Source organism: Protopterus annectens, chromosome 1.part1, assembly GCF_019279795.1.
Source record: "Protopterus annectens isolate FY-2018-M chromosome 1.part1, PAN1.0, whole genome shotgun sequence".
NCBI lineage: Eukaryota > Metazoa > Chordata > Ceratodontiformes > Protopteridae > Protopterus > Protopterus annectens.
Window position 1 is genome coordinate 406,012,869 of NC_056726.1, and position 23,333 is coordinate 406,036,201.

The 23,333-nt window shown below is 41.1% G+C and overlaps 1 protein-coding gene across 1 annotated transcript in view; it reads left to right on the forward strand.

Annotated features, from left to right (window-relative positions):
* LOC122805360 (interferon gamma receptor 1-like) overlaps window positions 1–23,333 on the forward strand; it is a 1,208,195-nt gene that overhangs the window by 840,690 nt on the left and 344,172 nt on the right. Inside the window, exon 3 of the mRNA XM_044075453.1 lies at window positions 5,912–6,041. Coding sequence (XP_043931388.1) covers window positions 5,912–6,041 — 130 coding nt within the window. The remainder of the gene's footprint in view (window positions 1–5,911; window positions 6,042–23,333) is intronic.

Sequence of the window (23,333 nt, forward strand, 5' to 3'; positions counted from 1 at the left end):
CTGTTAAATCACAACACTCCTAGCTTTAAAATAACTCTCCTGAATGCTATAGTTTTAACAGAACAAGATCTCCTGTGTACACTCAAATTTCTATATTAACAAATTAATACTTGTTAACTTTGACTATATATAGTACGGATAATAAAAAGTGATACACTGCCAATGTTCATGAACTTGTTTTCAGTACTGTAATATGTTATCTCTATAAATACAGTGTCATATATGAAACAGATTGAACTATAAAGAAATAAAAAACACTCTGAAAAAGGATTTGCTCAATAGACTACTTCATTAGCAAAATAACTAAATAAAAGTATGCAAGATCTGCAGTACAGCAGATTACAAACATAAGCAACAATGAACCATACTGTGTAGCTGGCATAAACCAGAAAAACAACTGTGAAGAGTATAAAATCTATACATATTCCAAATTTGTTTTAACAAGTTTTATGATACTAAAGGCAGGATCCCTATATAAAAGCTGCTAAACAAATTCGGGAAGCAACAGATGTCAATTAAAAATGCTCAGAAATTACCGGTTAAAAACGCAAAAAAAAATTCCCAGACTGCCAAAACGTGCTACATTTCTTTGAAAACATTCAGCATATAGTCAGAATCAACAGCAATGCCTGCATGTGTGAGAATATATTTTGTTCGTTACACCTGATGGACATCCGTCATTAACAATGTGGCAGCACAGGCATACCTGCTGCACATGTTATTTAAACTATAGACTATTGGACATTAATGTCAAGAAAAAAATATTATTGCTTTGGCACTTAATATAACATTATAATTTCACAGCAAAAATTGTATATTTGTATCTACAGTGCAAAAATCACGTCTTGTGTCTGGCCCTGACCTGGCAAAATTCCTGTTCACAAATGTCGGACAGCCAAAGTAACTGCCTGAGAGTTTCAGCTGTCATTTTTCACACAAGATACTGCACATGGCATCATCTCCTATAGCTCAAAACTGTATATAGGTTCATAGGTTCATAGGTTCATACTAGGCTATCTGCCCTAGGGCATTTATAAGCCTAGCCAGAGTGTGTGTGGCTTTCACCACCCCTTAGGATGAGAATACTATACCCATTAGTTTGCTGTGCCTCTGTCCAGCAGTGATACAGAGATGATTCCCGGGGTAAACCTACGATCTCCCATCCACTCGTCAAGATTTCTCTTGAACAGAGTCAGTGAGGGGCTCTGCCTCACATGGACTGGGATTCTGTTCCATAGTGTAGGGAGTCTCTGGGTGATGAATCTGTCCCTCCAGCACGTCCTATTTATATCCATGTTGAGGTTTAAGTCTCTTGCTCTCATGGCTCTGGTGGATTTGGATTTTTTGAGGTGGAGCATGTCCATTAATTTCGGGTTGGACATGGCCTTGTATGTCAGGCACAGATCACCTCTGAGCAGACGGTATGTGACTGAATACAGCTGGAGTTATATTTAAATAACTGATAATAAGTATTGTATACTGGGAACAACAGTTGAGGGACCAAAACAGAAAGTGCACAACAGTTACAAGACTTTCAAGGAACTGATCCGAAATAATAATGATAAAAAAAAAACGAGTTTTGTTAGCAAATCAGTGCCACCAGCCAATACAAAGTGTACAGAATATATTAATTCTGTAAAAGGCGCATGTGCTGAACCACATCCATGTTTAAAGTCTTACAGAAAAAACATCTTTGCAAATCCCTTACCTGCAAAATGCATTCGCTGACATTACAGACGTGTCACCTTCTCCATGGATGAAAGGAAAGCCGCAACAAAGAACCATGACGTCGGCTGAATTTCAAACCTTTCTCCCTATCTTTCAGACTGTGCTAATTGGGCTATTATCACCCATTAACTAAAAAATGCTAAGCATGCAAATGCTTAATGAGCTGCAAATTACTATGCAGTCTCAATCAAGGCATTTGCATGTGCTATTTTATCACTTTATTTTATTTATTTTCTTAACTTAAAGTTTTTCTCTCCTGGCTCCTAGTGTCTGCCAGATTCTACCCCTATTCCACAAAACTGTACTGAAGTGCGCACAGTGCGTATGCCTCCCGACGTCCCTGTCAGTAGCTAGTAATAAAGTAGTGGTTGGATTTGTTAAGAGTGGTTTGGATGTCCAGGAGTTCCAAATTAGGGTCGTAGGTAATTTTGTCATGAGATGATTCTGTTTCTGGCAAGTGCAGATGCTCCCATGCAGTTAGCAAAGGGCCTGAAGGTATGACAGGCACTGAACTCTGGTTTAAAGGAAGTGCTGTCCTTGCACTGAAATCATGTCTCAGTAAGTACAAGATATGGATGCGAACCCTGGTATAAAGCGAGTGCTGCCCTTGCACTGGATCCATCTCTCACTAACTGCACAAATATGAATGTTTTTGAGTTGCAGGATGGTCTCAAGTTCTGGCATCTTTCTGTTTAGAATCCTAGTATTGAGTAGTGCCCCCAAGAAGTTGTCCAAATTTGGGGTAGTGTTTCTTATGTAGAAATGTCCATTAGGTAGACTTTGCCTGAAAAGGCACTATGAGGTAGCAAAGGCTTTAGCCAGCATGTGGAAGTCATGGCATGAGATGCGTAAGCCATCCATGATGAAACATAGTCTTATGTACCATGTGATCATAGTGGAGTCCCCTAACCAATCATTAAAGCCAGTTATTTTGTCTTGGTATCCATGGATTATTCTTGGCAAAGTCAAGGTGCTACTCAAGATCAGCATCTTTCCTGCCTATAACACATGGATAAAAAGTTCCATCATGTCACTCTACACATTGCTGTGGATGGAGCACATCATGTCATTCACTTCTGTGGGCCACTACTCAATTATAGTTATATTTGTCTAGCTTAAGAGTCGTTATGGCCCTTGTGAAATCATGAATTATGGCACTAAATAAGCTAAGACAGTTGCTATACCACCTTAAAATGCCTAATGCAATCAGAATTCTTACAAATAGGGTGACAGCACACTGTTAATTCATGTTGCCAGAGAATGCAGTACTAGGATTTGTCATACTACTCATGGGGCGGACTGATACAGAAGATCCTGAAGATATATGGATAAAGTATTTGGGGTGATACTCTGAAGTTAGGTTATATGATGACTAATCGAGTAGTACTTTATGAAAAGACAGAAGTAGGTTTGAAAAGAAGGATGAATATTAGTGATTTGTCTTTTGGCTGCTACATGGCTGCTACGAGTGGTGGTCTTACAGCAGCTGTACTCAGCTAGGGATCAATGTCCCTTTGCTGCTTCTCTCACCATAAACAAAACAGTAGCACTAATGTCAAGCTGCTTCCTAAGAAGCAGGTGGTCTGTAGGTGTGTAATAGCCTTCCCCTAGTAAATGCCCTGGATAGAATGCACAGTAGCTCATTAAAAGAAGGCTAAGATGCACAAAGGTCCAAAATTAAGTCTGAAAAGGTTTCCACCAGAATATTGACCAGACCAGTCTGGGAAGCCTGATATACATGGCCAAATTCATTATATGTTTCCCATAATATTTTACACAATGTATGATAATCGTTTATGCTCAATTTCTTCGTTCAGTACAAATGAATTGAAGCTAAATGAACAACTGTATATTTCAGACCTAACCCATCATCTTTTTATTTAACATTTATTTACTGGGAAAGTCCGACTTGGAACAAAGCCAATGTTCAGTGGAGGCCCATGGAGAAATGCTCCAAACACGACTTTGTGATGTGGGAGGAAACCAGAGCACCTGGAGAAAACCCACATGAATGCAGGACGGACATGCAGACTCCGCACAGATGGCACTCCAGCCAAGAATCGAACCTGTGAGGCGGCAATTACTGCTGCACCAATGCACCATCCTTGCAATAAGTTGCCCTTCTTTTTATCAAGTTCACTGTCAATCACATAGTAAAGAAAATTTTGTTGGAAATGCATACCCACTTCCCATAACATCTATAAGTAGAGTACTGTATATACTTAGAAGGACAAATGCTGCATCTCAACTAAACAACATAATAGTCACTTATTTGTTTTTCACATTTGTAATGGGTAGTTAGATTCTGCTAGATACATAAATTTAAGACTTTACATCAAATATTGCCAAATGTGTGTAGTACTTGCGGATTGTTTTGTGCCTTCCCACAACTGTGGCCTCTTTAATCCGTATGCAATGTTTAGTTTACTTGTACCATCAGTGTGGTATTAATTTATTTGTGTAATCTTTTTATATGACAGCTGTTTAATATTATTTGCTTTTGACCTAGATCATAACTGAAAAGAGTCCCTAGATCAGCCTCCCAACCTGGTTAACAAACTTAAAATACCAAAAAAATCCATGTTCCAGGAATCACTGTCACTATAACTGAATGTTGGCATTTTTAAATAAAAAAGTGGGCATTGATTAAGCTCACATTGATAATAGTTATAAGCTTATCAGAATGGCATGAGTTGGAGCATGGAACAAAGAGATAGAATTTTATTATAGACCTCTGCAATATTGTTCATGGTAGCTCTCATAGAGTGGCTGTGTGGCTATATTTCTGCTAAAGTATTATCACTGTAGTTAATCAAAAGGGTATGGATGTAGTATTATGGGATTTTTCGCAGTTTTGTGAACTCTGGGATGGAGTATTATATACGGAGATCATAGGAAGATGGCTGGTTATCAGTGAAGCCACACATAATTGTATAAAGAGCTGCACATAGCAAGAGAGACGCACATTGCCAACCTTTAAAATGGATGATAATATATTCCCCATCATTGTGTATATTACTGTTGCACAATTCTGTTATTTCTAATATTTAAAAAGTAATTTTGATTAACTGGTTTTGTTCTTTTGCATATTTCAAGTGTTTAGCTTTGCAGCTGAAAAGAATGAGGGACAAAGGACCTCAATTAAGAATATTTTTAAAGGATTATTACCAGTCTCTTAGAAAGTTGATAGAAAAAAAACAGTCTGTATCAATATGCATTTTTGGAAGAAAAGTGTGTCTTCTAGCTGAAAAATTGTCATTAGTTCTTGAATATAATTCTCAGGCTCCTGTCTCAAAAATCACTAAATTTAAGTACATTGAGAGGTATGTTCACCATGGAATGCATTCATTTGGTTGGAAACTCACAATCCTGAAAAGCTCAGTATGTTGAAAATCAAAATATTGAAAATGGGAATTTGCCATTTCCCCACTGTTGTGCAATCCCAGCGTTATTATACATAATTAGCAGGGGGGTTTGCGACCCTGCATTAAATGGGTTTTCAATATCCTGTGTTTCAACATTTTGAGTTTTTCAGTGTTGTAAGTTCTTTACCAAATGAGTGTATTCCATTCATCACTGACTATCAGACAAGGGTGAAAATTATTTAACATTTAATTTGGTTGTGGTCATGCTTTCTTTGTTGCTTCTTCTCACAAAGAAATGCAGAAAACTGGACATCTTATAGATCTTATTTATCACAGATAAAGATTTTAGTTGTCTACTGTTGTACTATGTTCTTCATCTGTAAATATGTTGTCAATAATTGCTATGTAAATTGTTAATCGCTATGTAATCCAAAGTAACTACTGTCTGTTTATTTAAACTGTGGAGCTTTTCTCCCCGGGCCTCTGCTGAAAATGGACCTACGTCCAGTCGGACACTCCCGGTCAACAAATATAAATAAATAAATAAATAAATCTTATAGTAAGCAGTGTTGTATTGGGTTTGGCAAACCTGTTTTACAGGACTGATACCTTTGTCACTCATTTTTTCACTTAGTGTGTTGATCATAATAAAGTTTAATTTGTCAGCTGATATGACATGGTACACTAATGTAAGCCTTCATCTGTAATTCTCAGCCCTATGAAGGCAGTGAGTGATAACTTTGAGTTGTTATTCTTATTTTAGCACTCTTTGTTACAAAGACACTGATATAACCAGTATATATTTTTCTTTTTTTCAGCTTCCTTTATGAAAAATCTTAGGATAGATTCGTATAACTTCAGGACCATTCTATACTGGGATGTGGATTCTCGAAAAACTGTGAATTCCTCCAGTGTGCCATATTTCACAGTTGTATTAAGAAAATATAAGTAAGGTTTTCTGTTTTTTTTTTAAGATTGATTCCATGCTGTATATTACTGGAATATGTATAATGTACATTAATGGAAAATTAATCATAATATATCATAAATCCTGCAACCTCACTCATCAAAAAATGCTGTATTCTTTGTCCCTTTCAGCCACATTCTCAGTTATTTTGTAATTTTCACAAAAAGACCATGTAAAAAATTAAGCAATACAGCATAAAGTACAGCACATGAAAATATTACTGCAGCTGTGATATGCATTTTGCTTTACATTTAAGCAGAAAGTCACACTTGATGTGAGTAATGGTATGTTTATCCACAAATTATCATCATATTGATCTTTGCTGCAGGAACGTTAGCTATATGGATCCTGCATAGGATATAAAAGCTGGCCAGCTTCCAAAACTTCAGGGCACCTTCTATGCACCCAAACTGGCAGTCAACTCAAGCTAATCTGAATAAGAAGAAGGGTGTGGGTACCAACACTTTCAGGGCTTACCTACCAAAGAAATGTATGCTCCTGTGAAGCCAGAGGTGATGCCAGGCTAAAAGTGAATGACTGTGAAATGTGCTTATGCTAGGTTGAAGTAAGCAAAAAGTATTCCTCTTTGTATGTTGTTTTTCTGTTCTGTTTCTGATGTACTGATTTGCAATGTATATGTTATCTAGCAAACACTGTTTGCCCAGATGTCAAAGGACAGATTGAGGGGCTAGTTCACAGACAGGATGGCACCTTCTCCTAAGATAATAGATGAGGATGAAACAGTATTGGAATGCACTGGTCACTGAAACTTTTTAAGACCCATTTGAGCTGCAAGTAGAGAAGAAACAGATGTGAAGGTATTGGGACGAACTCTTACTATTGTGATGGGTGTGGAGCTAGCTGGTTTATGACCAGTATCCATAGCAACAATGAAGTCACACAAGGACTTTGGCTGTATAATTGTGACTTAATGAAATGTTAAGAGGCTTGTGTGAATTGCTGTGAGAACATCCTTTTGGTAGAAATTAGCTAGTCATGTTAAGTAAGGTACAGTACTTGCTAGCTAAGAAACATAGATAGCCGGAGTTAGATTTTTCTGCATGCATTTTATCCCTTTATTGCACTTTAATCTTCTTTGTTTGCCAATCTATGTATATTTCATTTGGTATTTGTGCTATTTTCTTTATTATTTAAATAAAACCTACTTTAATTATGTGTAAGCTGTCATGGCTGTTTTTTTATTTATTACAAGAGTATTTATGCACTGTTCCTTAATTGAGAAGAGAGTAACCATTTACACTGAGGAATACACTGTAAGGGCCACATTTTGAGACTGCTTTGGCCAAATACCTGTAAAAGAGATATCAAGTGGCACAATCAGAGCATACTAGTAACTGGAAGTATCTGAGTTTCTTCAGAATGGTAGCAGTACTACCAGGCCCAGGAACAAAGCTGTGCAGTATTGGAGAATTCAACAACTTTCCCTGGAAATTGTGTGCATGTGTATGATTGTGAAAAAGAATACTTTGAGGGAAAGGCAGTTACTGTGGATAGAGGGGTACTGGAAGACACTGGTTCACAGAGAGAGTGGTGTAAGTGAGCAGTGTGCAGTCTAATTTGGGTGTAGAGGTTGGAGACCCTGACCCAGGACAGTACCGCACTCCATCTATGCTGTTAGTGGAAAGGTTATGTTTTGTGGATTATTAATTAAAACAGACTGGGTAACAGCATCCTCTTCACATTTATTGGCATCGGTTGCTATGAGGCCATCACAGTTCCTCTGAGGTTTTTGAGGATTGATTGTCAGCTTAGAATGTTCCTTTGCCAGGCAGATAAGTTCCTTTTGGAGAAAAAAAAAACTTTACATTCAAAAAAAGTTGTTTATTTAATACTTCGCTGTTTAAGAAAATTATTTTGAAACCAGAAGTTTGTGTTTTAATGGACCGTCATGAGTCTGTACTGTACTTTTAAACGAGAGTGCTTTTTATTCCTGTCACTTTAATGGTTGTTATGCTAGTAATTGAAAACCCTTTTTTTCTGTGGAGAAATTGTATTTATTTTCCTTTTTGGGGCTGACAAAATGTTTTAAAGTGCTTTTTGCTGTGTTTTTTATGTGAAAAATATGAGTTTTAAAGATGTTTAAGTTTTTCCAGATTTTCTGCCTGTTTTCTGTGGAAAAGAAGTAGCATTTCTGGCTTGACCATGGAACAAACTGCCAGTCACAGAATTGGTCCTTCTTCCAGCCAAAAGAAGAAAAAGTTAAACAAACAACCTTTCCCACCACAGCAGGCTAACAATTTGCCTCAGCTGCAGCTGAGTGACCCTGCTGTGGCCATTAGGTTGAACCTCAGACCACTCATCTTTTACCCCGAATCCTTCATGTAAGCACCTACAGCTACTGTGGACTGGGGGTTAGTCACACTCTGTTGTTTGGGTCCCCTCAGTGGACAAGGGAGAGCCACCCTTGTTGGTCCTAGGAGAGGGAACAGGGAAGACTTCCTTGTTTGTTCAGAATATTGTGCTCATCCCTGGGGAAGCTGCTGCTGTTACCATTAATAACACTGATGGCTCCATTTTCCCATCAAAAAGAAACAGAAAAATAAAAATGAATCTACTCTTCCTCAATTTTCCTTAGAAATATTTTTTTGAGCCTGGCTCAGTATTTAATATATGCTATTGATTCTTCTCATGAGGTAGTTTCTGGTAAAAAAAGGGGTACTTCTTTTCCTGAAGAAAGTCAAGATTCTGAATCTGAACAGTGAAACGAGGGGACAGATACAGGGTTTTCTCAGATTTCTGATTCAGACTCAAGAGGAGAGCACATTTTCTGATTCTCCCTGTGGGGGTTTCTCTTTCTTTGAGATTATTTCCAGGATATGCCAGTGTTTTTTGAGGGAGAGCACTGAGGTTTCTTAGTCCCTCAGAAAGTATAATGAGTTGTTACAGAAGAAATTTCCAGAACCTTCACCCATTCTTCCAGTTCTGTCAACTTTGAAGGATGTGTGTGCAACTGTCTGCAGTTTTCCTATAGTCAGCCATCCATCCCTAAAAAAAGAGGATGTGTAAAGTTCCTCAGTCTTTTAAAGATTTAATACATTCTTCACAAACGTGACTCAGCGGCTATAGCTTTACTCATACTACTTCTAAATATTTTATTAATTCCAGTCCTGTCCTTTCTGAAAAGGATGGGAAGATTATTGATAAGCATGCTTCTGCAACTTTGATTTTAAGAATTTTGAATTGTCAGACTCGTTGTATGTTAAGGTCCATTCTAACAAGCTATGAAAGAATAAGGAATGTTTTGTCTGCAGCTTTTTGTGAGGAAAAATGTGCTTTGAATAATTTAGTTTTGTCAATTGTACAAATCACTAACCATTGTTTGCAAGAATATGTGTAAGACTTGTTTGATGCTTCCTCCAGGGCTATGGCCACTGGTTCTTAGAACCACCAAGATGATAATAAAAGTGAGACGGTTTACTATTGAAATGTCGAACGGCACTACATCGACTGTACTATAGTCGAACACGGAAGTTCAAAAATAGTAATGTCGATGACAAAAAAAACAATGTAGGACTGTGTTTTAACATGGGTCGAGGTTGGGGAGATGTTTGTAATTCTGAATAATACTGAACACCTACCTCGACCCATGTTAAAACCATTCCTAGATTGTTTTTTTGACGTCGACATTACTATTTTCGAACTTCCGTGTTTGACTATAGTACAGTCGATGTAGTGCCGTTCGGCATTTCAATAGTAAACCAAGTGAGACTTTAAATTCCCCTTTGGACAGAGATTTTGTATTTGATTCATGTGCTGCAGAGTTTATCAAAAAGCGTGATGAAAGGAGTAAACTGATTTAGGGAATCTGTGAGATTTTTCAACCCCCCGCCTTGTCCAAATTTCCTAAAGAATTCTCTAACCCCTCATCCAATTTTGGCAAAAAAATAATAATAAACAGTCTTAACAAAATGCAGCTAAATGGACATTTAAAAAGTAATGGCAATAAGTTTACATAAAGAATTCAGGAACTCCCCAAAACAAAGAACAGTCTAACAAGTCAGAATGACTGTTTATGGACTCTTGTCCCCCGTTCTGTTTTTTTCTTCCAGAAAGTCTGAATCTCCACTTTTCTCTTTGGCAATTGATAGTTTCAGACAAATGGGTTCTGAAGATCATTCATCAGGGTTACAGATGGCAGAAGAAAGAAATTCTTCCTTTCTTAAGGTAATTCCTCAGACACCAGACAAGACTGTCCTTTATCACATGGTGTCCCAGAGAGTGACAGAACCAGTTCCTCCCTCCCAGGTGGTGAAACGTTTTTATTCAGTGGTGCTTTTAGTGCCAAAGAAAGTATGATGATGTTAGGAGACCAGCTCTGGATCTTTCTTTCCTAAACCTGTTTGTGATAGTGCCCAAGTTCAAAATTATGTCACTTTGCAACCTGTTACCTCTTCTTCCTCATTAAGTTTCTTGGTAACACTAGATTTAAAAGATGCTTATCACATTCCTATTAATCCAGGCTTCAGGAGTTTCTTAATCTGATTCAGACGCACAAAATCTTATTAGTTCTCTGCCTTACCCTTTGGACTATCCAGTGCACCAAGAGTGTTAACAAAGTGTCTAACTCCAGCTATAGCTCATTGCAGGCTACAGGGTGTCCTCATTTTTTCCATATGTAGACAACTCACTTATCTTTGCAGAGTGTTTTCCAGAGTGTCAAGAATACAAGCTGAGATTCAAAGAGAACACTCAAAAGTCATTTATGACTCCATCACACAGGATTGTGTTTCTGGGGTGTCAGCTAGACACCAGTTCAAACAGCTTTTCTTCCATAGGAAAAAATAAGTCTATATCTAGATCTCTTTTTATGGTTGTCCACACAGACTTTGATCACTTGCAAGGGAATACCTCAGGAATTTGGTTCTTATGGCTTCTGTGATTCTCATGATACAACTGACAAGACTCCACTTCAGAAAGATACAATAGTACTGGAAGTCTCTTTCATCTCAGTACCAACATCCTTTGTCTTTTCAAATTCCAAAGCCACAGTTTGTCAGAAAAGAAATTAATTGGTAGAGACAGTAAATAACCTTTAAATCTAGGTCTCTGCTTTTTCCTTCCTGTTCCAAAGCAGTCAGTTACCACAGATGCCTTGGGGAGCAGTTTCAGGGGGGATAAAAGTGCAAGGTGTGTAGGACACCACAAACAGACACAGACACATAAATGTAATACAGATGCTTGCCCTGATCAAGGCATTCAACTATCTGAATTATATTTGGTCCTTGGGACCTCTTCAGGTTGTTACAGACAGTACCACAATTATGTGGTACATCGATTAGCAAGGTACCAAGTCATACACCCTTTGAAGACTAGCCATGTTAGCGTGGGATATCGCTTCATAGCACAATCTCACTGTACAGGTATCATGCATTCTGTCAGAGCAATATTGTGTTCAAACAAGCTGTGCAGAACAATAGCAGACTCTCATGAATGGAAAGCAGATCCGAGAGTCTTCCAAGATTTGATCCATCAGTGGGAAGATCCTCAAATAGACCTGTATGCCTCCTTTCTGAACAAACAGCTGGCAAGATTCTGCTCCAAGACTCCATGCAAGAAAGCATGGAAGACAAATACCTTTTTTATTCTTTTCCACCATTTCTGCTGATATCTAGGGTACTAGTCAAGATTCAGAAGGAATCCCTCAAGATCATTGGCCAGGGGACAATTACCACAACCTTAGTCACAGACTGGCTCTACTGACACAAGAACAGAGACGTTTGATACACCCTGACCTCAGTCAACTTTAGTTGACTGCCTGGATGATAGGGTCTTTATTCCTTTTATGCAACTGTTTACTGAAGATATGCTGCAGCTACTAAAAAAGGATGCTACAAAAAAGGAAATTAAGATGGATGACTTAACTGGACACCTGATATGCACGAACAAAGTAGGTATAATTGTTAGGGCTGTCTGGAAAAGGGTTTCTAGTTGGTGCTAACAACATCACCAGCACCCATTTAAAGCTAGTTCTTCTCTGGTTTTATAATGTTTATGTGAGCTACTACTGTGTGGCCTTTCTTATTCCTCTGTCCAGGTTCATTTATTGGTTATTTCAGCATATCTGCCCACGGATCTTCCTCTTTCAGTGCAGTCTCAAGTCAAAATATTTTTGAAAAGGGTTTTGCTTCAGAGGCCTCCAAAAAACAATGGCCCCTCCTTGGGATCTCAAATTTTGTGGTAGTGAAGCCACCACTTGCTCCATTTGAACTGGCTTACTTGGCTGACTTAAGGTTCTTAACATGGGAAACAGTTTTACTGATTGCTCTGACCTCTGCAAGAAGAGTATCTGAGTTGTGGTGAGTCAACCATATCTCGTTTTCCATAGAGACAGGGTTTCCTTCTTTTATGCCTAAAGTGGCATCTGAGTTTACTTTAAGCCAAACTGTTCATCTCCAGGTTTTCTTTCTTGAACCTACAAATGAGGGGGAAATGATACATTTTCTTCGTGTTTCACTGTTGCAGTCATTACATTTGGGTTATCTGCCTACAGGTAGCCCTAAGCAGGCCTGAATATCAAAGTCTTGGGTCCTGCATCAGATTTTGTCTCTTCTTCCATGACGTCAGGTAGTCAGGGGTGTAAAGCATGCAGCCAATGCCATTACATCAGCCTTTCTTGCCGCGCAGTGCCCAAACCAGAAGCAGTTCACAAGTGCCGGTCGGCCGACTCCTGAAATGTTCGTTTTTGAGTTTCAGAACCAAAGTCTTCAAAAAAGCTAAGTACCCAGTTGGGGATCCTTTTTCTTGCTATAAACTGATGTCAGTAAAAGTTAATTGTATTATCTGTGGACTTGTTGTTTGTTTGCTTGTTATTTCCCTGGAACGCTAATTCCACCTAATACACGGCTTCTCAGCGCTTCTGTGGATCACTAGTGATATCTGCATTGCTTACTGTACTTATTTCCTTGTTTCACTTGAAAGAAAGTTACTGTTTGTCGTTTTTGCATTTAAGTTACCTGTAACACATTGCACTTAAGTTACCTGGCACTTGCTCACTAAAGCAATTATATAAGTCAGCACTAAAAATTAAAAGCACTACACCCTCACTCCCCACAGGCCCTTGTTTTCAATTATTAAGGAATTCTCAATATTATTCTAGCATGTCCAAAGGTCAGTTGTCAATCTCCTCTCTGGTCCAGCTGGTGAATCTGGGAATCTTGAGGCAATGTTACAACTGCCACATGTACACAGACAACCCTCTCCTCCTCCCAACAAATTCCAACACATGTGAGAGATGCAACCATATAGCCTAACTGGAGGCTAAGCTCTCTCAACTCAGTACTGGCATAACCAGTCAGGAGGAGAAGGAAACCACACTCACTACAATTCCAGTCTCACATAGACCTACCACGACAGCAAACCAAACACATAATCACACAAAACATACTGGAGGCTCTAAATAAAGATCTGCCTAAGCAGCAGAGACCTCCAAAGCAGACACCCAAGCAACCGCTACCCCAAAACAAAACACGTGCAACACATATCTCACAAAGCCACGAACAGTCACAGCCCTTAAGACTAAACAACACACCTGATACACTTGTAATAGGTGACTCTATCGTCAGGCACACTGACGTCCCGCTCACCAGGCTGAACAAGGAGAGGGTCACAGTGAGCAGCCTGTCGGGCGCTAGGATCCGCCACATAACACAAGCACTCAGGTCACTCCAAGGCAAGTACAAATATGACTCAGTCATTGTCCATGCTGGTGTGAATGACCTGAGACGTACCTCCCTGGACTACATGAAAAGAGACATAAAGAAGCTCTCTGAGCATGTAGCCCAGGCCGGTATGACCCTGACCTTGAGTGGCATCTTACCCTCACCAAGAATGATGCCACGATATGAAGACAAGATGATCAATTTCAACAATTGGCTTAAGTACTGGTATCATTCAAAGGGGATCCAATGCCTGTCAGCTTGGGATGATATGCTCGACAAGCCACGATGCTTCGCTAGGGACAGCTTGCACCTGTCACCCCTGGGCTTTCGGATATTGGCAAAGGCTGTTGCTACCCCCATAGTGCCCTTTTTAGGCAAGGCTCAAAAGACAAACCCACCTCCATAGGTATCACAAGGGATAAGAAACTAAGAGTAATGCTACTCAATGCCAGAAGTCTAAACCTACAGATGCACGCACTCGAAACTCTCCTTAGCATGGAGAACATCGATATCTGTGCAGTAACAGAAACCTGGTTCAGGGCTCCCGAGAGCACCCCAGCACTACCAGGTTATACCTGATACCATGCTTTTCGGCCCCAAAACTTGGACCGAACCACCAAAGGAGGGGGAGTATCGATATTCATCAAAGATACCCAAACCTCCAGGTTGGTGGCAAAGCACGAAGCATCAGAGACTATCCATGTGCAACTAACAGTGGGTAAAACTGCCTTCCAGTTTATAGCCTGCTACAGACCACCCTCCCAAACCCAGGAACCCCACTCGGCCTTCCTGAGAACACTGGAAAATATGAAGGTCTCTCCAAACACCATTATATTGGGCGACTTCAACTACCTAAACATAGACTGGGAGCATTACTCTAGCTCCAACACCCTAGCCCAAAGGTTCCTAGAATTTATAAACTCAAATGCTATGGAACAACTTGTTACCACTCCCACAAGAGAGGAAAACATACTGGACCTGATCATCACCAACATGGGGAACTCTATGCTCTAGACCAGAAGTGTATCCCTCACTGGTAAGATTAGACCATAAACTAATCTCACTGGATATTCACATCCCGACCCCACCTCCTGCCCAGAAAACCACAGTGAAAAACTTCTCTAAAGCAAATTTCACACTCCTCAAAACCGAGGTAGAATCCTTCAAAGCCCCCGGGCCTGTGGAAAATACGGTCCAGACCGCAGAATCCTTTATAAACGCATTCTGTGAACACCTTCAAGAATGCATGGATCATGCGATCCCAAATAAAACCAAGACCCAATCCTCCAAAGGCAGATGTCCTGTCTGGTGGACCCCAGCCATAAACAAACTATACAATAGAAGGAGGAAGCTACTAAATGATAGAGCAAGATCCCAAAAAGGGAAGGCATCTCTGATCAGTATTAGCAAAAAACTATGGGCACTCATAAAATTGTCTAAGGCCAGCTTCGAGAGAAAAATTGCACAGGACACTAAGGATAATCACAAGGCTTTCTTTAGTTATGTTAGGAACCTGGGTGGTAATTCCCAGATATGCTCAGAATTAGTCCAAAATGACAAAAAATACACTGAACCCACAGACATTGCCAACATCCTAGCTGACAGGTTCAGCGCAAACTCCCCACCAAAAGGGCAAATATCTATCCCAGCAGAGTGCTGCCCCCATGACATCTCAGATGCTCAGGTAAAAGCCGCCCTCTCCAAAGCAAAAAACGCAGCATCAATGGGACCAGACGGTGTCCCAGGTTGCGTCCTACATGAACTCCAAGAAGAGCTAAACCCAAACATAAAACTACTGTTCAGTCTCAGCCTTACTACAGGATATGTGCCCAAAGAGTGGCGTACAGCAACAGTGGTCCCTCTCCATAAAGGTGGTGCCTCAACGGATCCTGGAAACTATCGCCCCATAAGCCTGACTAGCTTGGTCTGCAAAGCTATGGAAATGATCATCATGGACCTCATAAATAAAGATATTGGGGACCTACAGACCCTGGATCCTACCCAGTTTGGCTTTGTTAAGGGCAGATCCTGCCTCTTAAACCTGGTTGATTTCTTTGAAACAGTCACCAAGGCCATTGACGAGGGGAAGGTGGTCCACACAGCCTACCCGGACCTTGCAAAAGCCTTCGATACAATACCCCACTCGGGCATTATAGATAAGCTCACCAGCTTAAATATAAACCCCTATGTCACTAGATGGATTGCAAACTGGCTCTAGGACAGAACCCACATGGTTAGAATTGCTGGAGCCATGTCAGACTCCAAACCAGTTACAAGTGGTGTCCCACAAGGCTCAGTCCTGGGACCTCTCTTGTTCGGTATATATTTCTCGGAGGTACAGGCCAACACAGAAGGACTGTGGCTGACCAAGTTCACAGATGACTGCAAACTGGGCACCATAATCGACTCTCCAGCCGACACAAGCATCCTCCAAAAGGGCCTCATAGAAACAGACAACTGGTGCCAGAGCCATGGCCTCAAGCTAAATGCCAAAACGTGTATAGTTATCCCCTTTGGCAAAAACAAAGTGCCCACAAATTACCACATAGGTGGTAATCCATTAAGTACAGAAGAAGTAATTAGGGACCTGGGGACCCAAGTTGATAGCAATCTCTCATTTGACAACCACGTGGCCAAAGTGGTTAGAAAAACATTTTATATAGCCCACCTAATCATGAAGGGATTCACATCTAGATCAGGGACGCCATCGTGCCTCTTTACTCATCCCTCATCAGGCCCATAATTGAGTACAATGCCCCTTTTGGGATGTACCTTACCAGACACCTGCAGCAACTGGAAAGACCCCAAAAGTACTTCACCAAGAGGATCAAAGGGCTCAAACAGATGCCATATGCTGCCCGGTTAAAGAAACTCCAGCTCTACTCAGTGGCATGCCGCCTGTTCAGAGGCGATCTGTGCCTGACGTATAAAGCCATGTCCAACCCGGAATTAATGGACATGCTGCACCTCAGAAAATCCAAATCCCATCGAGCCACGCTCGAGACTTGAACCTCAGCATTGAAATAAATAGGACATGCTGGAGGGACAGATTCATAACCCAGAGGCTCCCTTCACTCTGGAATAAAATCCCAGTCCAGGTTAGGCAGAGTCCCTCATTGACTCTATTCAAGAGGAATCTTGATGAGTGGATGGGAGATCGTAGGTTTACCCCAGGTATCACTTCTGTGTCACTGTTAGCAGAGGCACAGTATACTAACCTCAAAAAAGGGCATAGCAAAATAAATTTAAAATGGGTGGCGAAAGCCAAACACATTCTGGCTAGGCTTATAAATGCCCTAGGGCAGATAGCCTAGTATGAACCTATGAATCTAAAAGTAAATACCTCATAAAGATTTTCATTTGTACTGCATTCCTTGCTTAGGCCCAGACCACAACATCTCTCACTGTCAGTTTTGTGCCTTATTCGATCCTCAATCTATTCATCTTCGGTCCATTTTGCAGAAAACTATTTTGGTACTCGGTTTAATTATCCAGAAATAGCTTCGGTAAGCCATCCGACTACAGACATACCAAAAAAACGTAAAGCTAGACAGAGACAGACCGCATAGGTCCAAAGCTGCTGACGATGCTTCTGTTAAGCTAGTCGCCAGTTCACCGGTACTCAGTGAGACACTTTCACAGCCCCTGATACCCGCTACTTTAGATTCGCAGGCCTCTACTGAGACCCATTTGGAGTCCGGTATGCCGAGAGATGCTTCTTCATCCAGTGAACCTGTGGATGTCTCTACCTTGGATGGGTCCGGAGCCGCTGTGCAGACACCGGCTTCTGAGGGTGTATTCAGGCCTACTGACTTGCATTTCAAACTGGCGCCATCTTCTTCTTTAAGGCCTAAAACTCAACCTATGCTTAGAAAACCGACGTCCAAACTGCATGGTTAGGCCCATATGCCTAAAAAACAAATGATAAGAATGGCTGAAGACCTTATTACTTTAATTAGGGGAAGCCAGCCTTCTCCCTCTAAGAGACTTAGAACTGCTTTTCCTTCTGATTCTTCTGATCAGGATTCTGAAATTTCTGTTTCTTCTGATTATCAGGATTTGCCCTTATCTACCTATGAGGATTCTAATGCAGAGGACTCCATTCCCTCTGCTTCCCCTCCAGAAGATTTTTCTTTTGGTGAAACCTTGCACACTCTTACGGAGCATTTCCGCTGGGAAAGCCAGGATTACTCTGACTCCAAAAAGAGGCTTGGGGAATTCTTACTCCTACCTCAGCACAGGCCTTTAGCTGTCCCTCCTGTACTGGACATTGTAAATGATGCCTTCTTGGAATCTAGCCTGGCCCCAGACTCTTTACCTCCGGCTCCCAGGAAACCCGACAGGTATTACAGAGTAACTGACTCTCACAAGTTCCTCTTCAAGAATCCTACTGCGGACCTGGACACCATTTCCCAGGGACCTAAAGGCATTAAGGCTACTACTGCCAAAAAACCCTACCCCCTCTGATAGAGATTCCAAGGCCTTGGACAGATGGGGTAAGAAGGTATACACTTCTGCTACTTTGGCCATTAGGGCCTTAAAGTGCCATTTTCACATGTTAAAGTATCAGCAGCATATTATGGGACCACTTAAACATAAAATTATGTTGATTCCTGACTGTGCTGAAAATAAAGAATTACAGGATTTAATGCGTTCTGCTGAACAAGTTGGTAAACATACTTTGCAGTGTGGTTTTGATTCTATAGAAACATCTTGCAGGGCTGCTGTCATTGGGTCTGTTCTTAGAAGGCATGCTTGGCTTAAAGAGCAGAATTTGCCAGATCATATTAAAGCTAAATTACTGGATGCTCCCTTAAACCAAGACCACCTGTTTGGCAACAAAGCAGAAGTCCTTAAAAAGATGGAGGAAAAAGCTAAATCTATGCAAACTGTTAAAGATTTCCTGCAAGTACAGCCTCCCAGATTCAGTAGGCTTTAGCCTTCTAAGAATTGGTCCTTTCCTGTCTCCAGGCCTTCTCAGTCCAAACCTAGGAACAGCAGACCACCTAGGCTACAGTCTCAAGGTACTCACAGGCTTAAGCAGTTAGGGGCTCCCACTTCCAAAGCTAGAAGTAGTAAGACACCCCCCTATAGAAAACTGTCACAATAACTTAACCTTAAACCTTCCAAGCCATGCTCAACTGCCTGCTCCCTTAGGGGGAAAGATCGCCCTGCATGCAAAAAAGTGGGAACTCATTACCCAGGACAAATGGGTTTTAAATATAGTCTCCCAAGGATACAGACCAACCCCAAAGGGTTGGCCAGACCTACCCCCAAATCAGTGGGCAGAAGCTCAACAGCAGGTTCTCTCTCTTCTAAGTATCAGGGCTATTCAACCTGTCCCAGCAGAAGAACTCAAGACTTTTCCTGGTACCCAGAAAAGACAGCTCCTGGCATCCTGTCCTGGACCTCTCTATTTTAAACACCTTTTTGGTAATCCGAAAATTCAAAATGCTAACACTTCATCAGCTGCTTCCTATGCTAGGCAAAGATGCCTGGTTGGCAACCTTAGACTTAAAGGAAGCTTGCCTGCACATTCTAATAAGAAAATCTTGCAGGAAATACCTACACTTCAGAGCAGGCTACATGCACTAACAGTTCTCTGCACTTCCGTTTGGCTTATCTACTGCACCCAGGGTATCCACAAAGTGCCTAGCTCCAGTCATTGCATTTTGCAGGCAAAGAAATATTCAAATATACCCATACCTGGACGATTGTCTAATTCAGGCAGAAAGCCAGGACATGCTACTAAATCATCTGGAATTTGTAAAGAAACTTCTAACCTCACTGGGGTACACCATAAATGAAAAGAAATCTCATCTAGTACCCTGCCAACAAGTTGTATTCCTGGGATCAAGCTTGAACACAACTTCCCAGGTGACTTACCTCACGCCAGAGAAACAAGTTTATTTGACAGCCTACTTCAGACTACTGGCCACAAAGACCCAGCTATCTGCAAGGAAATTCCTGCAAGCCCTGGTGTTCATGGCCTCTTGCAGTCTACTAATTCCATATGCAAGCTGCATATGAGGAAACTACAATGGTATCTAAAAAGCCTATGGTGTCAACATTCTCAGGACCTGGAGTCAATGATTCCTTTCGTTGCTTGTAGAAAGACAGAGTTCTTTTGGTGGGCAGAGGCATGCTACCACAACAAGGGACTGCCATTCACTCTACTCCCTGCCGCCCAAACTCTAACAACAGACGCATCAGACTATGCATGGGGGGCTCACTTGGCAGGGCAGTACATTCAGGGCAAATGGAACTTGGGTCAGATGCACCTGCATATCAATCAAAAATAAATGTTAGCTGTACAGAATTCCCTCACAGCCTTCAAGGACCACATCCTTCCAGGACAATTATTGGAAAAGACAGACAACACCACTGTTATGTGGTACATAAACAAGCATGGGGGAACTCAGTCGTATCCTCTCTGCAGGCTAGCCATGACTCTGTGGAACACAGCCTTGAGCTACCAAGTGCACCTGCAAGCTCAATTCCTGCCAGGCAAGCTAAATTCACTGGCAGACAACCTAAGCAGAAAGCTCATGGACCCACATGAATGGAAACTGGAACCAAAGATATTCAACATTTTGAGAAACAAATGGGGGAACCCAGAGGTAGACCTGTTTGCCTCCCCTCAGAACTGCCTATTGGACAAATTCTGCACAAGGACTTCCCACAGTCAATCTTGGAAAGTGGATGTCCTGGCCTTCACCTGGGAAAGCCTCTCAGTTTATGCCTTTCCCCCTCTGCCTCTCCTTTCAAAAGTTCTGCTAAAGATCAAACAGGACAAACCAAGGACAATACTGATTTCACCAGACTGGCCATTGCAGCACTGGTACCCCCTCTTACTCAGTATGTCACTCCTGGAACCATGGCACCTGCCTCAGACCCCTTCCCTGCTGTCCCAGCAGGAGGGCCAGATTCTGCACCCCCAGATTCAAACCCTGACCTTTGCAGCCTGGCTAATTCCCTGAGCTCGCCAGTAGCATCCCTCAGTAAGCAGGTGCTAGATGTCATTCTGGAGGCAAGGAGGCCTAGTACTAGAAAATCCTGTGCTGAAAAGTGGAAAATATACTGTTCCAGGAGCAAGACTCAGGGGATGGACACAACAGTGCCCATCATACCGCATATTCTTCAGTAAGTAACAGAGATGCTCTACAAGGGCCTTTCCTTCTCATCAGTTAAAATTCATGCCTCAGCCATTTCAGCACATTATACTACTGAGCCTCCCCTCTTCTCTCAGAGGGGCCAAAAATCTAAGACCACCCAGAAGAGACCCTACTCCAGCCTGGGACCTTAACTTTGTATTGGAAAAGCTCACTCTACCTTCTTTTGAGCCAGCTACAACTGCAGAGTTGAAATTCCTTTCTTGGAAGACAGCCTTCCTTCTAACCATCACTTCAGCAAGAAGAGTGTCTGAATTACAGGCCCTCATGGCAGTGGAGCCCTTCATCATTTTCCATGCTGACAGGGTGTCCCTCAGGACCAATTCTTCCTTTATGCCCAAGGTGGTATCCAGTGTGGCCCTTAATCAGTCCATTCATTTGCCAACCTTTTTTCCTAATTTACAGAACAAAGGAGAACGAATTCTGCACACTTTGGACATGCACAGACAACTTAGATTTTATTTGGACAGGACTAAGCCTCTCAGAAAAACTGAACAGCTGCTAGTTGCCTTTGCTGCAGTGGCAGAGGGGAAGGCCATTTCAAAGAAAACCATTTCTAAGTGGGTAGGCCATTGCATTTATTTCTGCTATAAGCACCATGGAAAACCTGCCCCACAGGGGATGCAATCACATTCCACCAGGGCTGCATCTACCTCTACAGCCTTTCTCAGAGGTGTCCCTACCAGGGACATCCTAGAAGCTGCTACCTAGAGCTCTGTACATACCTTCACAAAGCATTACCACTTGTCTATTTTTTCTGAATCATTAGCTGGTTTTGCCACTGCAGTCTTGCAGGGCTTAATAGCTGGTCCTAATGCTCTCTAACTTCCTCCTCCCTACCTTAGCTTTGGGAATCTACCCAAATGTAATGACTGCAATAGTGAAACACGAAGAACATAGTACAGTTGTGCACACTTACCATAAATGTAGATGTTCGAGTGTATTCGCTGTTGCAATCCTGGTTACCCTCCCTCCAGCCCCCTGACTTGTTTTGGCTATACCTTTCTTCTTGTTTAGTGTATTTCAGCTTTCTGGTGTATTTGCTTTTTGTTGGAGGTGTAACCATATATATATATATATATATATATATATATATATATATGTATGTATGTATATATATATATATATATATATGTATATATGTATGTATATATATATATATATATATATATGTATGCGTATATATATATATATATATATATATATATATATATGTAATTGCTTCCCATTATGGGGGCACATGACATCTGGGGCAAGAAAAACTGTTGTAATGGTGTCGGCTGCATGCTTTATACCCCTGACTACCTGACGTCATCAAAGAAGAGACAGCATGCGACGCAGGACCCAAGGCTTTGATATTCAGGCTGACTGAGGGCTACCTGCAGGCAGATAACCCAAATGTAATAACTGCAACAGTGAATACACTTGAACATCTACATTTATGGTAAGTGTACACAACTGTACTTTCTGTGATGTCCACTGACAACTCAGGTACTATCTTGATAGAATTAAGTCTATCAGATCTTTGGATCAATTGTTCCTTTCTTGTGAAGGTAAGAAGAAAGGACAACCTGTGTGAAAAGAAACTATTTCCAGATGGTTGTCTAAAGCTATTTCCTTTTGCTATACTCCCCATAAACAAAACTATTCTAGGTAGGATCAAGGCCTAGTCAACTAGGGCCTGGGCCTTATCTATTGCTTTTTGGAAAGGATTGGATTCAAGAAGTATTCTAGAAGCTGTTACTTGGTCCTCTGTACATACTTTTACAAAAATTATAAGCTTGATTCCTTCTCTAGATCCAGATCAGGCTTTACTAGGACCATTTTCCCGGGGCTCCTGGACTCTTGTCCTTCCACCTCCCAAAGTAGTTAGCTATGACAGTCTACCCATATTGCTAAAGCTACTGTAGTAGTGATTACTATGATGAACAAAGTGCAGCTGTTTAAGTAAACTTATCATAACAGTAGATGTTCGAACGATCCCTGCTGCAGTAGCTGCTCCTTCCCTCCACCCCCTTGTTTTTTTCTTTTGTTTATTTGCTTTTTTATGCCAGGGTATGGACATTTATTTTTCGTTGTTCCTAGTTTTGTGTCAGTCTCCCTCTTTCTGTTGGCAGGGAAAGTCTGAAGGGCTACAACACCAAACTTGTCTTTTAGTCTGCACAACTTGAACTGCCTGACAGTTTAGGTGCATGGAAAGTGACCCGAAGCATTGGAGGCTGGCCAGCTGTTATATCTTGGGCTGGATATAATCCATATAGCTAAGGTTACTGCAGCAGTGATCATTCAAACATCTTCTGTTATGGTACATTTACTTAAACAACTGTACATTTCATTGCCGTTTTTTTTTGTTTGTGAAGATTCCAGAAAAAAACTTTTTTACTTTGTGTTACTTTTTTTAGAAGGAATTTGTTTTATTGCA